This window comes from Mauremys mutica, chromosome 4 (genome assembly GCF_020497125.1).
Source record: "Mauremys mutica isolate MM-2020 ecotype Southern chromosome 4, ASM2049712v1, whole genome shotgun sequence".
Lineage (NCBI taxonomy): Eukaryota > Metazoa > Chordata > Testudines > Geoemydidae > Mauremys > Mauremys mutica.
The window spans coordinates 6,443,737-6,455,468 of record NC_059075.1 but is presented as its reverse complement, the minus strand read 5'-3'; the positions used below and the strand labels follow the sequence as shown (position 1 = coordinate 6,455,468).

Here is an 11,732-nt window from a genome sequence, read left to right as displayed (position 1 = left end):
GAAACATTAAAGTCTCTAACTGCTTGACCTTGTTTTGGTAGATACCAAGGACATAGGGAAAGGTAGGAGACAGGTTCTGGAGGCCAAATTTAGTAGCATTCTCTGAAATGCTTCCAGTCCCACACACAGGGCCAGTTAGACAGGCAGAGGCTCAATGCATGGATGGGACAACGGTGTTGGGAAGAGGGATTTTGGTTTATTAGAAACTGAGGAACCTTTTGGGAAAGGAGGAGTCTGTACAGGAAGGACCTAAACCAAAGCGGAACCAGATTGCTGGCATGCAGAATTAAAAAGGTCATAGAGGACTTCTTAAACTAAGAACTAGTGGAAAGCCAACAATTGTGGAAAAGCATACAGTTTGGACAGAGACATCCCTTAGAGCAGCGGTTCTCAACCTTTCTAGACTACCATTCCCAGCTTTTTCTTAAAAATGGTGTCACGTGACATTCACTATCCTCCAGACATCTGGTACTGAGGCTTGATTTAAACAAACAGTTACATACCGTTAGTAGTTCTGCAGTTTCATATTTGAGTTCCTTCAGAACTCAGGTGAATACCTTCTGGTCCTGGTTACTTATTACTGTTTAAAATATCCATTTGTTCCAAAATCTCCTCTACAGCCATCTCAATCTGGGACAGGTCCTCAGATTTGTAACCTAAAAAAAAATGATTTATGTGTGGGAATCTCCCTCACATCCTCTGCAGTGAAGACCAGTGCAAATAATTCATTTAGCTTCTTGGCAACAGCCTTGTCTTGGCTGAGTGCTTTTTTGGCACCTTGATCATCCAGGTGCCCCACTGATTGGCAGGCTTTCTGCTTCTCATGTACTTAAATTTTTTTTTGCTTGCTTCAAATTCTTTTTTGGCCTCCATCATTATACCTTTACACTTGACTTGCCAGAGTTTGGGCTCCTTTCTATTCTCCTCAGTAGGATTTAACTTCCAATTTTTAAAGGATGCGTTTTTGTCTCTGCCTGCCTCTTTATGCGGTCTAGCCATGGAGGCATTTTTTAGGCCCTTCCTGATGTTTGGTTTTTTTAATTTGAGGTATACATTCAGTCCAAGGGCAAGTCTACACTAGAAACAATACATTGGCGCAGCTGCACTGGGTCTGGTGAAGATGGTCTATGCCAACAGGAGAACACTCTCCCATCAGCATAATTACTTCACCTCCGTGAGAGGCAGAAGCTGTGTCGGTGGGAGAGTGTCTTCCGCCGACATCGCACCAGTGTGGACAGCAGTGTGGTTGCTGTAACTTGCATTGCTCGGGAGGGTGTGTGTTTTTCACACTCCTAGGCAACGTTAGTTAGATCAACTAAAGCAGTAGTGTAGTCCTGCCCCAAGCCTCTGTTTTGATGTTGCCTGCAAGTTTCATGGAAACTATTTAACATGTCACTCTTGTGCCTATTCCTTTTAATTTCCATTTAACTAGCTCATTTTTTGGTAATTCCCCTTTTTGAAGCTAAACGCTACTCTGGTGGGTTTCTTTGGTATTTCCCCCCCTACAAGGATGTTAAATTTAATTACATTATAGTTGCTGTTACTGAGAGTGATTCAGCTATATTCACCTTTTGGGCCAGATCCTGTGTTCCACATAAGACTAAATCAAGAATTGCCTCTCCTCTTGTGGGTTCCAGGATTAGCTGCTCCAAGAAGCAGTTCTTAGCGGTGTCCAGACATTTTATCTCTGCATCCCATCCTGAGGTACGTTTTTGTAGCCTCTCTACTCTCCCTGAGCATTTCAGTCACTGTCACCATCCTGGTCATGTGGTTGGTAATGTATTCCTACTGCTATACTCTTATTATTCAAGCAGGGAACTTCCATCCATAGAGATTCTATGGTACTGTTTGATTCATCTAAGATTTTTACTATATGACTATGCCTTCTTTCACATACAGTGCCACTTACCCACCAATGCAACCTACTGTCATTCCTTTGTATTTTGTACCCTGTATAAGCGTGTTCCACTGAGTGTCTGTGATGCCTGTTTGTATGAATATCCTCCTTTAATACTAGATACTTACGTTCACCCATCTCAGCATTTAGACTTCTAGCATTTGTATACAAGCATAAAATGTGTCAATATTTAGTTGTCTGTGATGTAATTGAATGGGACTCTTTTTCATTTGACTGTTTATGCCTCTCCTCTTTACTAGAATATAGGGAGGATTTATTAAAGGGGATACTCTAAACCAGGCATGTGTGTACCTCTGGGGATACTCAGAGGTCTTCCAGGGGTTACTCAACTCATCCAGATCAGTGTTTCTCAACATGGGGGTTGCAGCCCCCAGGGGGGGTCACAGGATGGGTGTGGGGGAGTTGCAAGGCTGGCATTAGGGGATGGCAAGCAGGGCAGTTGCCTGCTACACCACAGGGGGCGCCGCAAAGCTAAGTTACATGGTTAAGCCCCCGGTGGTGGGGCTTTGGCTTTGGACAAGACTCATAAGGGAAAAACAGGCTCAAGTATCACACTGAAATGAAAGTACAATATATTCCAGTCGATTTATAATTATATGGAATTAAATGAAAGTCAGCCATTTTTCAGTAATACTGTGCTGTGACTTGTATTTTTATGTCTGATTTTGTAAACAAGTAGTTTAAGTGAGGTGAAACTTGGGGTACACAGATAAATCACACTCCAGAGGTGATCTTGGCAATTACAGACTGGTAAACCTAACTGCTGTGCCAGGCAAAGTGGTTCACACAATAGTAAAAAACAGAAGTATCAGACCCAAAGATGGATATGATATGTTGGGGGAGGATCAACATGACTTCTGTAAAGGCAATTCATGCCTCACCAATCTATTAGAATTCTTTGAGGGTGTCAACAACCATGTAGACAAGAGTGAAGCAGTTGATATAGGGTGTTTGGACCTTCAGAAAGCCTTTGACAAAGTTCCACACCAAAGGCTCTTAAGCAAAGTAAGCAGTCATGGGATAAGAGGGAAGATTCTCTCTTGGATCAATAACTGCCTGAAAGATAGGAAGCGAAGGATAGGAATGGTCAGTTTTCATAATGAAATGTGGTAAACAATGGGATCCCTCAAATCTGTATGGGGACCTGTGCTGTTAAACATATTCATAAATTATCTGGACAGAGAGGTAAACAGTAAGGTGGCAAGTCTGCAGTAGATTAAAAAAATTACTCAAGATACTCAGGTCCAAAGCTAACTAAAGAGTTACAAAGGGATCTCATACAACTGGATGGCTGGGCAGCAAAAAGACATGAAATTCAATGTTGATACATTGAAAAACATCCTAATTATACATACTAAATGATAGATTCTAAACTAGCTGTTACCACTCAAGGAAGGGATGTTGGAGTCATTGTGGCTAGTTCTCTGAAAACATCCACTCAATGTGCAGCAGCAGTCAAAAAAGCTAGCACAATGTTAGGAATCATTAGGAAAGGGATAGATAGCAGATATCATAATTGCACTATATAAATCCAAGATACACCAACATCTTGAATACTACATGCAGTTCTGGTCTACCTCTCCCAAAAAGATATATCAGAATTGGAAAAGATACAGAGAAAGGCAACAAAAGTGATTTAGGGGTATAGAACAGCTTCCACAGGAGGAGAGATTAAAAAGCATGGGACTGTTCAGTTTAGAAAAGATAAGGGGAATATAACAGAAGTCTATAAAATGATTAATGATGTTGAGAAAGTAAATAGGGAAGTATTATATACCTCTTTATAGAACACAAGAACCAGGGTCCAATGAAATTAGGCTGCAAGTTTAAAACAAACATAAGGAATACATGCAATGCATAATCAACCTGCGGAACTTGTTTCCATGGAATGTTGTGAAAGCCAGAAGTATAACTGGGTTTAAAAAAGACTTGGATTAAGGATAGGTCCATCAATGACTATTAGCCAAGATGGTCAGAGGTAGCAATCCTATACTCTGGGTGTCCCTAAATGTGTGACAGCTGTACACTAGGACTGGACCACAGGGGGTTGATCACTTGATAAATTGACCTATTCTGTTCCTTCCCTCTGAATCATTTGGCACTGGCAGAAGACAGGATACTAGGTTAGATGGATCATTGATCTGGCCCAGTATAGCCCTTCTTCTGTTGCTCAACATATAAAAAAGAAATTAACCCTATAATTATTAAAGCTAGACCCACATTTAAAGTTGGAGGCTAAAAACAAAAAAGTTATAAATAACTTAAATGAAGTAACAAGGTTGTTTCCAGTAGAAAGCTGGGCAGTAATCAATATGCTTAATGTGCTGTGGATACTTGAAGTTTATGCATCATGAGAAAAACCTTCCATGTCTGAGAGGTGCTTCTTTCTAAGTCTCAGTCACTTTAACAAGCTATTTTCATTCAAAATTAACAAAGCCCTTCCAATGGGAAACAACTTTTTAAAAAATCATTTGAAGAAATGTTTCTTAAAAAAGGCTAGACTTTTCTCCTCCTCTTTGTGTAAACCTGAATAGCTCTTACCCACAGTGGCTTTTAACCTTGTTACTTTTTAACCATATTATTTTAAAGAGCCTCAGTGGGAGACATCACACCTTAACTGAAAGCTCTGAACTTTTTAAAAAAAGTAAATAGAAGTTTAAAGAGACTCTGAAGGTTAACATGACACAGGGGCTTTAAGCTAGATGCCTCTGCAGGAGCTGGGGGAGAATGTATTGCTACCTTCAGAAATTCTTTGCTATCCTGGAGAGATTTCCAACTGGTGGTAAGATGATTGCTACAGGCTGGGAACCGACTGGCTAAGCAGCAGTTCTGCAGAAAAGAACCAGGGGATTACAGTGGGTAAGAAGCTGGATATGAGTCAGCAGTGTGCCCTTGTTGCCAAGAAGGCTAACAGCATATTGGGCTGCATTAGTAGGAGCACTGCCAGCAGATCGAGGGAAGCGCTTATTCTCCTGTATTCGGCACGGTGAGTATTGCATCGTGTTTTGGGGCCCCCACTACAGAAAGGATGTGGCCAAATTGGAGCGAGTCCAGCGGAGGGCAGTGAAAATGATTAGGGGGCTGGGGCACATGATTTATGAGGAGAGGCTGAGGGAACTGGGCTTGTTTAGTCTGCAGAAGAGAAGAGCGAGGGGGGATTTGATAGCAGCCTTCAACTACCTGAAGGGGGGCTCCAAAGACGATGGAGCTTGGCTGTTCTCAGTGGTGGCAGATGACAGAACAAGCAGCAATGGTCTCAAGTTGCAGTGCGGGAGGCCTGGGTTGGATATTAGGAAACACTATTTCCCTAGTAGGGTGGTGAAGCGCTGGAATGGGTTACCTAGGGAGGTGGTGGAAGCTACTTCCTTAGGGTCTTTTAAGGTCAGGCTTGACAAAGCCCTGGCTGGGATGATTTAGTTGGGGTTGGTCCTGCTTTGAGCAGGGGGTTGGACTAGATACCTCCTGAGGTCCCTTCCAACCCTGAGATTCTATGAGTCTATGAAATCACTCAGGAGGTCTTTAACCGATACAACCAGGGCCCCAACTTTGGATAGGAAGGTGAGAGCCACACCGGGCAGCCAATGAATGAGTCCTGCCGCTGCACTGAGGGTGGGGGAATGAAGCAGTGAGAAAAAATTAGGCAGCATCTCCCCCAATCAATGCCCTGGCTGGGGGAAGGTGGCCTGTGCCAGTCAGCCGCCAGCCTGCTGAGGGGGGAGAGGGAACTGAGGGCGCCCCCCGGTCTCGGGGTGGACTAGAACCCAGCACCGCCTGGCGGCAGGGCGCCCCCTAGAGGCGGGAGCAGGCAGAGCGGCGGGGCCGCCATTTTGTTTGGCGCTGTTTCCACGGAGACCAGCGAGGGTCCGGCCGGGCCGAGCGGGCAGCAGCGGCGGCGGCGATGGCGGCCGCGGGGCGCTCCGGCCTGGAGGAGCTGCAGCTCACGGCCGAGGAGGTGGAGCGGCTGAAGGGCGCCTTCCGCGACGAGCGGTTCCGGGCGCTGCTGGCGGAGTACGCGGCCGAGCTGGCCGACCCGGAGCAGCGGCGGCGGTACGAGGAGGAGGTGACGGCGCTGGAGCGGGAGCGCGGGGTGGAGGTGCGCTTCGTGCACCCGGCGCCGGGCTACGTGCTGCGGACCAGCCAGGGGGGCGCCCAGCGCTGCTACCTCAACGTCTGCAGCAACCCGCTGCTGGGCCGGCCCCAGGCCCGCGCCGAGCCCCGCGGCCACCGCTGGGCCCTGCCCTACAGCCTGGCCCCCGGCCGCGAGGAGCTGGGCCGCGCCGGCCACCGGCGCCTGGTCTACGACGTGGTCTTCCACCCGGAGACGCTGCGCCTGGCCGCCCGCAGCGCCCGCTTCAGGCGCATGGTGAGCGACACGGCGCTGGAGGCGGTGCAGAGCCGCTTCGGGGTGCAGCTGGACCGGGCCAACGCCGTCCCGCTGCGGGGCACCGCCTACAAGGGGGTCCCGCAGGCCTCCGTCATCCGCACTCCGCTGCCGGGGGGCGCCCCGCCGCGGGCCGAGGAGCCCGACTCCCCGCTGCCCCCCTTCCCTTCCCCCTACTCCTACCCCGCCAGCAGCGCCCCGCCGCCGGCCCCCGCCGCGCCGCCCGGCCCCCAGGGCGGGGAGGGGGCTCGGCCCCCGTCCCCCACCGCGCCCCGCTGGAGCCTGCGGCACCGCTCCTACGTGGACCTGCAGGACTATCGCTGCTGCCGGGACTCGGCGCCCAGCCCGGTGCCCCGGGAGCTGGTGGTGACCATCGAGCTGCCGCTGCTGAGCTCCGCCGGCCAGGCCGCCCTGGAGATCCGGGGGCGGGAGCTGCGCCTGGACTCGCCGCGGCCCGCCTACCGCCTCCGCCTCCGCCTGCCCTACGCGGTGGACGAGAACCGCGGCCAGGCCACCTTCAACAAGGCCAAGCGGCAGCTGCTGGTCACGCTGCCCGTCCTGCCTCCGCCCGGCCCGAGCCTCGCGGCCTCTGCAGAGCCCAGCGGAGCGAGCCCGGAGGAGCCCGAGGCCGGCCTTGCTACGGGCCAGGAGCAGCGGGAAGAGGCTGGCCCGGCAGCCGGGGAGGAGGAGCTCGGGCTGCCTCCAACTGAGCAAGCGTGTGCGCCAGGCGGTAGCGGCCGGGCCCCCGGCAGCCTGACTCCTGCCGGGAGAGCGGTGTGCCCCGGCAGCATGGATCTCACCTCGTGCACCGCCACCAGCAGCGAGGCGGATCCTCCCCTGGCACCCAGTAACGGCACAGATCTTCCCACCAGTCCCAGCCACAGCCTGTGCCCTGCCGTGCCCACCGAGTGCCTTAGCCGAGGCGGCTACCCAGACCTTCCTGCGGCCCCCAGCACCTTGGCCGTTCCGGTTTGTCCCCCCTTCCAGTGCACCCAAGACGAAGAATCTCTGACCCTGCTCTTGCAGGTGCCAAACATCCAGCCAGAGAGTTTGAAGGGGGAAGTCGGCACAAATCACTATAAGCTCCGTTTCTGTTCCAAGGACGCTGCTTCCTACTCCTTCCTCTTACAGTTTCCTCTTGAAAACAAGCTGACCCACCCAGAGACTGGTATTAATGTCTCCCCCAACAACGCTGTAATAGGACTAGCCAAATCTCCTGAGAGTGCTGGACTTTGGGGGAAGATGTACTTCGGCGTAAACAGCAACGCTCTGCAGGTAAATTTCCTTTAAAATGACACATCCAATATATAATGCTCCTGAAATAATCTTAAATTTAGATATGCTTTGTGGAAGGTCATAACTTAATCAATTATTTTTTAAAAGATGATTGGCTCAGGGGATAGTTAATGGAATATGAAGCTTTTCACTTCTAGGCCACTAGTTCAGGTTTAAACCAGGTGGGTAGTGCCTCCAAGTTCATTACCATCTGACAGCTGTTCAGTGGCCTATGTAAATTGAACCACTACATTTGATGGCCCTATTATGATTCACGGTGGGCAGATGTCCACATGGCTTAAGAAACTCAGCAAGGCCTAGCATTGAATGGGGTGGAGTGAAAACTACTCTTGCTCTCAGAGGTGGTCCCTCTAACTAACTAAGACCTTTTTTCAGAGTAGCAGCCGTGTTAGTCTGTATCCGCAAAAAGAACAGGAGTACCTGTGGCACCTTAGAGACTAACAAATTTATTTTAGCATGAGCTTTCGTGAGCTACAGCTCACTTCTTCGGATGCATAGAATGGAACACACAGACTAAGACCTTGTCTACACTGCGGGGGATTGATTTAAGTTACATGACTTCAGCTATGTGAATAACGTAGCTGAACTCGATGTACTTAGATCTACTTACCATGGTGTCTTCACTGTGGTAAGTCGACTGCTGACGCTTCCCTGTCGACTCTGCCTACGCCTCTTGTTCCGGTGAAGTACTGGAGTCAACTGGAGAGCACTCGGGGGTCGATTTATCACATTGACTTTAGCTGCGATAAATCGACCCCTGATGGATTGATCGCTCTGGAGGTAAGTGTAGACGTGCTCTAAGGGTGAATCTTTTGACCAATGGACCTGAAAAAGCGAAGAGAAGTTTGCAGCAGAGACTTCACAACCAGGAACGGAAAACTGAGCTAGAGGAGCGAGATCCAGGAAAGGCAACCCTAGGATCCCTGAAGGCACTGTCCAAAATCCAAGGAATGCTCAAAAGTGAGGTGGACTCTGAGGGAGAGAACTGCCTACACATTTATGATTTTTTCAATAGCCCTGCACATCCCTAGTGCTGAGTAAAGTCAAGGTGGGTAGGCAGAATTGTGTGAGGGAAGCTTGGTCTAACGTACCTGTTTTGTGGTTAAATAATTGGCTTTAATCTCTAGGGCTGTCAAGCTATCATCTTCCACAAGCACTAAATTCACATGAAAAGTAGCATATGTATGTGCACACACATACAACTATTTTTGAAATGAAAGTGTGTGAATACAGTATACACCAGTGGTTCTCAAACAGGGATACTAAGGGCTTGGCTACACTTACAAGTTGCAGCGCTGGTGGAGGCTTTCCAGCGCTGCAACAACACCCCGTCCACACTTGCAGGGCACAACCAGCGCTGCAACTCCCTGGTTGCAGCGCTGGCTGAAAACCCATCCCGGCAGGGGTATAAGGAGTGCAGCGCTGGTGATCCAGCGCTGCCCAGCAGGTGTGGACACTCACCAGCGCTTTACCTGTCCTCCAGGGAATAAGTAGTTATCCCAGAATTCCTGTTCAGCCACTCTGCACATCAGTTTGCACTCTACTGCTCTTGCCTCAGGTGACCCGCCCTGTAAATGCCCCGGGAAATTTAAAAATCTCCTTCCTGTTTGCTGCAGCCAGGTGTGGAGTGCAATCAGTTTTAATCAGTTACAGGTGACCATGCCTCCACGCGGCAAACGAGCCCCAGCATGGAGCACTGGTGAATTGCAGGACCTCATCAGTGTTTGGGGTGAGGCATCTGTTCAGGCACAGCTGCGCTCCGGCCGTAGGAATTACGATATCTTTGAGCAGATATCAAGGGCCATGCTGGATCGGGGCCATGATCGGGACGCAGTACAATGCAGGGTGAAAATTAAAGAGCTGCGGAGTGCCTATTACAAAGCCCGAGAGGGGAATCGACGATCCGGAGCTGCTCCCACGACCTGCCGTTTTTACAGGGAGATGGATGAGATACTTGGGGGTGACCCCACTGCCAATCCCAGGATAACGATGGACACTTCTGAGCAGGCTGGGGGACAGGAGGAGGAGGCGGAGGAGGCGGCGGAGGCGGAGGCGTGGGGGGGGGAGGAAACCGCGAGTGAAGCTCCTGGCATGGGGGAAGAAACCGCAGATTCCCTGGAGGCATGCAGCCAGGAGCTCTTCTCAAGCCAGGAGGAAAGCACCCAATCGCAGCAGCCAGCAGTTGCAGAAGGACAAGCAGAGGAGCGTGTTACCGGTAAGCGGCTTTTATTTTCTGGGTGAAATGTTTCTGGAGAGGAGGGGGGTTATGGATGCATGCATGCCAGCCTCTAGATGTGGAATAGCCCGTTGATGTGGTCTATCACGTCGCGGTAATCTGCCTCAGTTATCTCAGCAAAAGCTTCATCCAGAGCGTGGGCAATATGCCTGCGCAGGTTTATAGGCAGAGCCACTGTGTCCCTTGTCCCAGTGACGGTGACGCGTCCGCGCCACTCTTCTGCCAGTGGTGGGGGGACCATTTCTGAACACAGGCAAGCCGCATAGGGTCCCGGGCGGAATCCACATTGCTCTAAAAGAGCCCCCCGCTGTTCCCTAGTGACTCGCAGTAGGGAAACATCTTCCAGGATTAAGTCCTGTGAAAAATGTTGGGAGACTCTTTAGTGAAGAGATAGGGAGATAAGATCACCCCTGCATCTGCATCTTCATTTCACTCAACCCCTCTAGCACTCCAGATTACCCGAAGCAACCAGCTCCCCTCTTACACCCAAGCCCCACTTCTCCCCATATAAGCACTGCTCACTCACCATGTCGTGGCTTCTGTAGTGTTATGCGTGTGGGTAAAAGAATGCTTAAATAAGAACTCACTCCCTCAGTGTAACAATTCATGTCTGGAGATAGTGGATACAATGCTGCCCGTGTTAAATGTTGTCATTTCTGTTTCTACAGTGACCTTGACTACTGGACTGCCCAGATGTTCAACATCACAGAGGCTTCAAAATTTGAGAAAAAATCCCCGAAAGAGCAAAGAAGACATGCTGAAAACTGTTCTTAATCAGTCTGCTCGAGAGAGTAAGGACTTGAAGGATTGGCGAGAGAAAGAAAGCAGGACACGCAAGAGAAATGCAGTGGCCAAGAGGAAAACCACGGAGCGGCTGCTAAGCATCCTGGAGCGCCAAGCGGAGTCTATAGAGTCACTCGTTGCCATGCAAGCAGAGCACTACCGTGCTACTCCCCACCCGCCCCGTCCTTTGTGCCTTGTGCCCCAATGTCAGCTCAAACCACCTTTCCCCAGCATCCAGGTTCTTACCACCACCAGCTGCCTCCAACACCTGTATGTTCCCCAACCAGCCCTGATACCTACCACCACCCTTACCCTCTGCATTCAACCCCCATCACCATGCAGTATATGAACCCTGAAGTGCAGGATTCATTAAACAGCAATCCAGACAGGGCATATGCAAACTTGTGACTGTACAGTTCACCAACCCACACCCCTGCCCTCTTGTGTTCATGAAATGTTGTGTGTCTGTCTGTCTGTCAAGGAAGTTTTTTTCTTTTCAATAAAACAATTCTTGGCTTTGAAAACAGTCTTTATTATAGCAGATAGTGAAAGATACCTTAGCCCAGTAAAGAAAGAGGCACTACAAATCATATTATTATTATTATGGATAATAGAATAACAGTGTAAGCAGTGCAATTCACTCCCATGCAAGGCAGCAAACATTATTGTTGGCTTTCAGCCTCAAATTCTTCCCTCAAGGCATCCCTAATCCTTGTAGCCCTGTGCTGGGCCTCTCTATTAGCCCTGCTCTCTGGCTGTGCATATTCAGCCTCCAGGACTTGAACCTCGGTGGTCCATGCCTCACTGAATGTTTCACCCTTCCCTTCACAAATATTATGGAGGGTACAGCAAGCGCATATAACCGCGGGGATGCTGCTTTCCCCCAAGTCTAGCTTCCCATACAAGCAACGCCAGCGGGCTTTTAAACGCCCAAAAGCACACTCCACAGTCATTCTGCACCGGCTCAGCCTGTAGTTGAACCGGTCCTTGCTCCTGTCAAGCTTCCCTGTATAGGGTTTCATGAGCCAAGGCAGTAACGGGTACGCGGGGTCTCCAAGGATCACAGTGGGCATTTCGACATCCCCTACTGTGATCTTCCTGTCTGGGAAAAAAGTCCC

The 11,732-nt window shown here is 49.8% G+C and overlaps 1 protein-coding gene across 1 annotated transcript in view; it reads left to right on the top strand.

The window, feature by feature from the left end:
- Positions 1-5,792: 5,792 nt before the first annotated feature.
- Positions 5,793-11,732, top strand: part of DNAAF2 (dynein axonemal assembly factor 2) — a 36,213-nt gene continuing 30,273 nt past the window's right edge. The window contains exon 1 of the mRNA XM_045012745.1: positions 5,793-7,574. Coding sequence (XP_044868680.1) covers positions 5,817-7,574 — 1,758 coding nt within the window. The 5' untranslated portion in view covers positions 5,793-5,816. The remainder of the gene's footprint in view (positions 7,575-11,732) is intronic.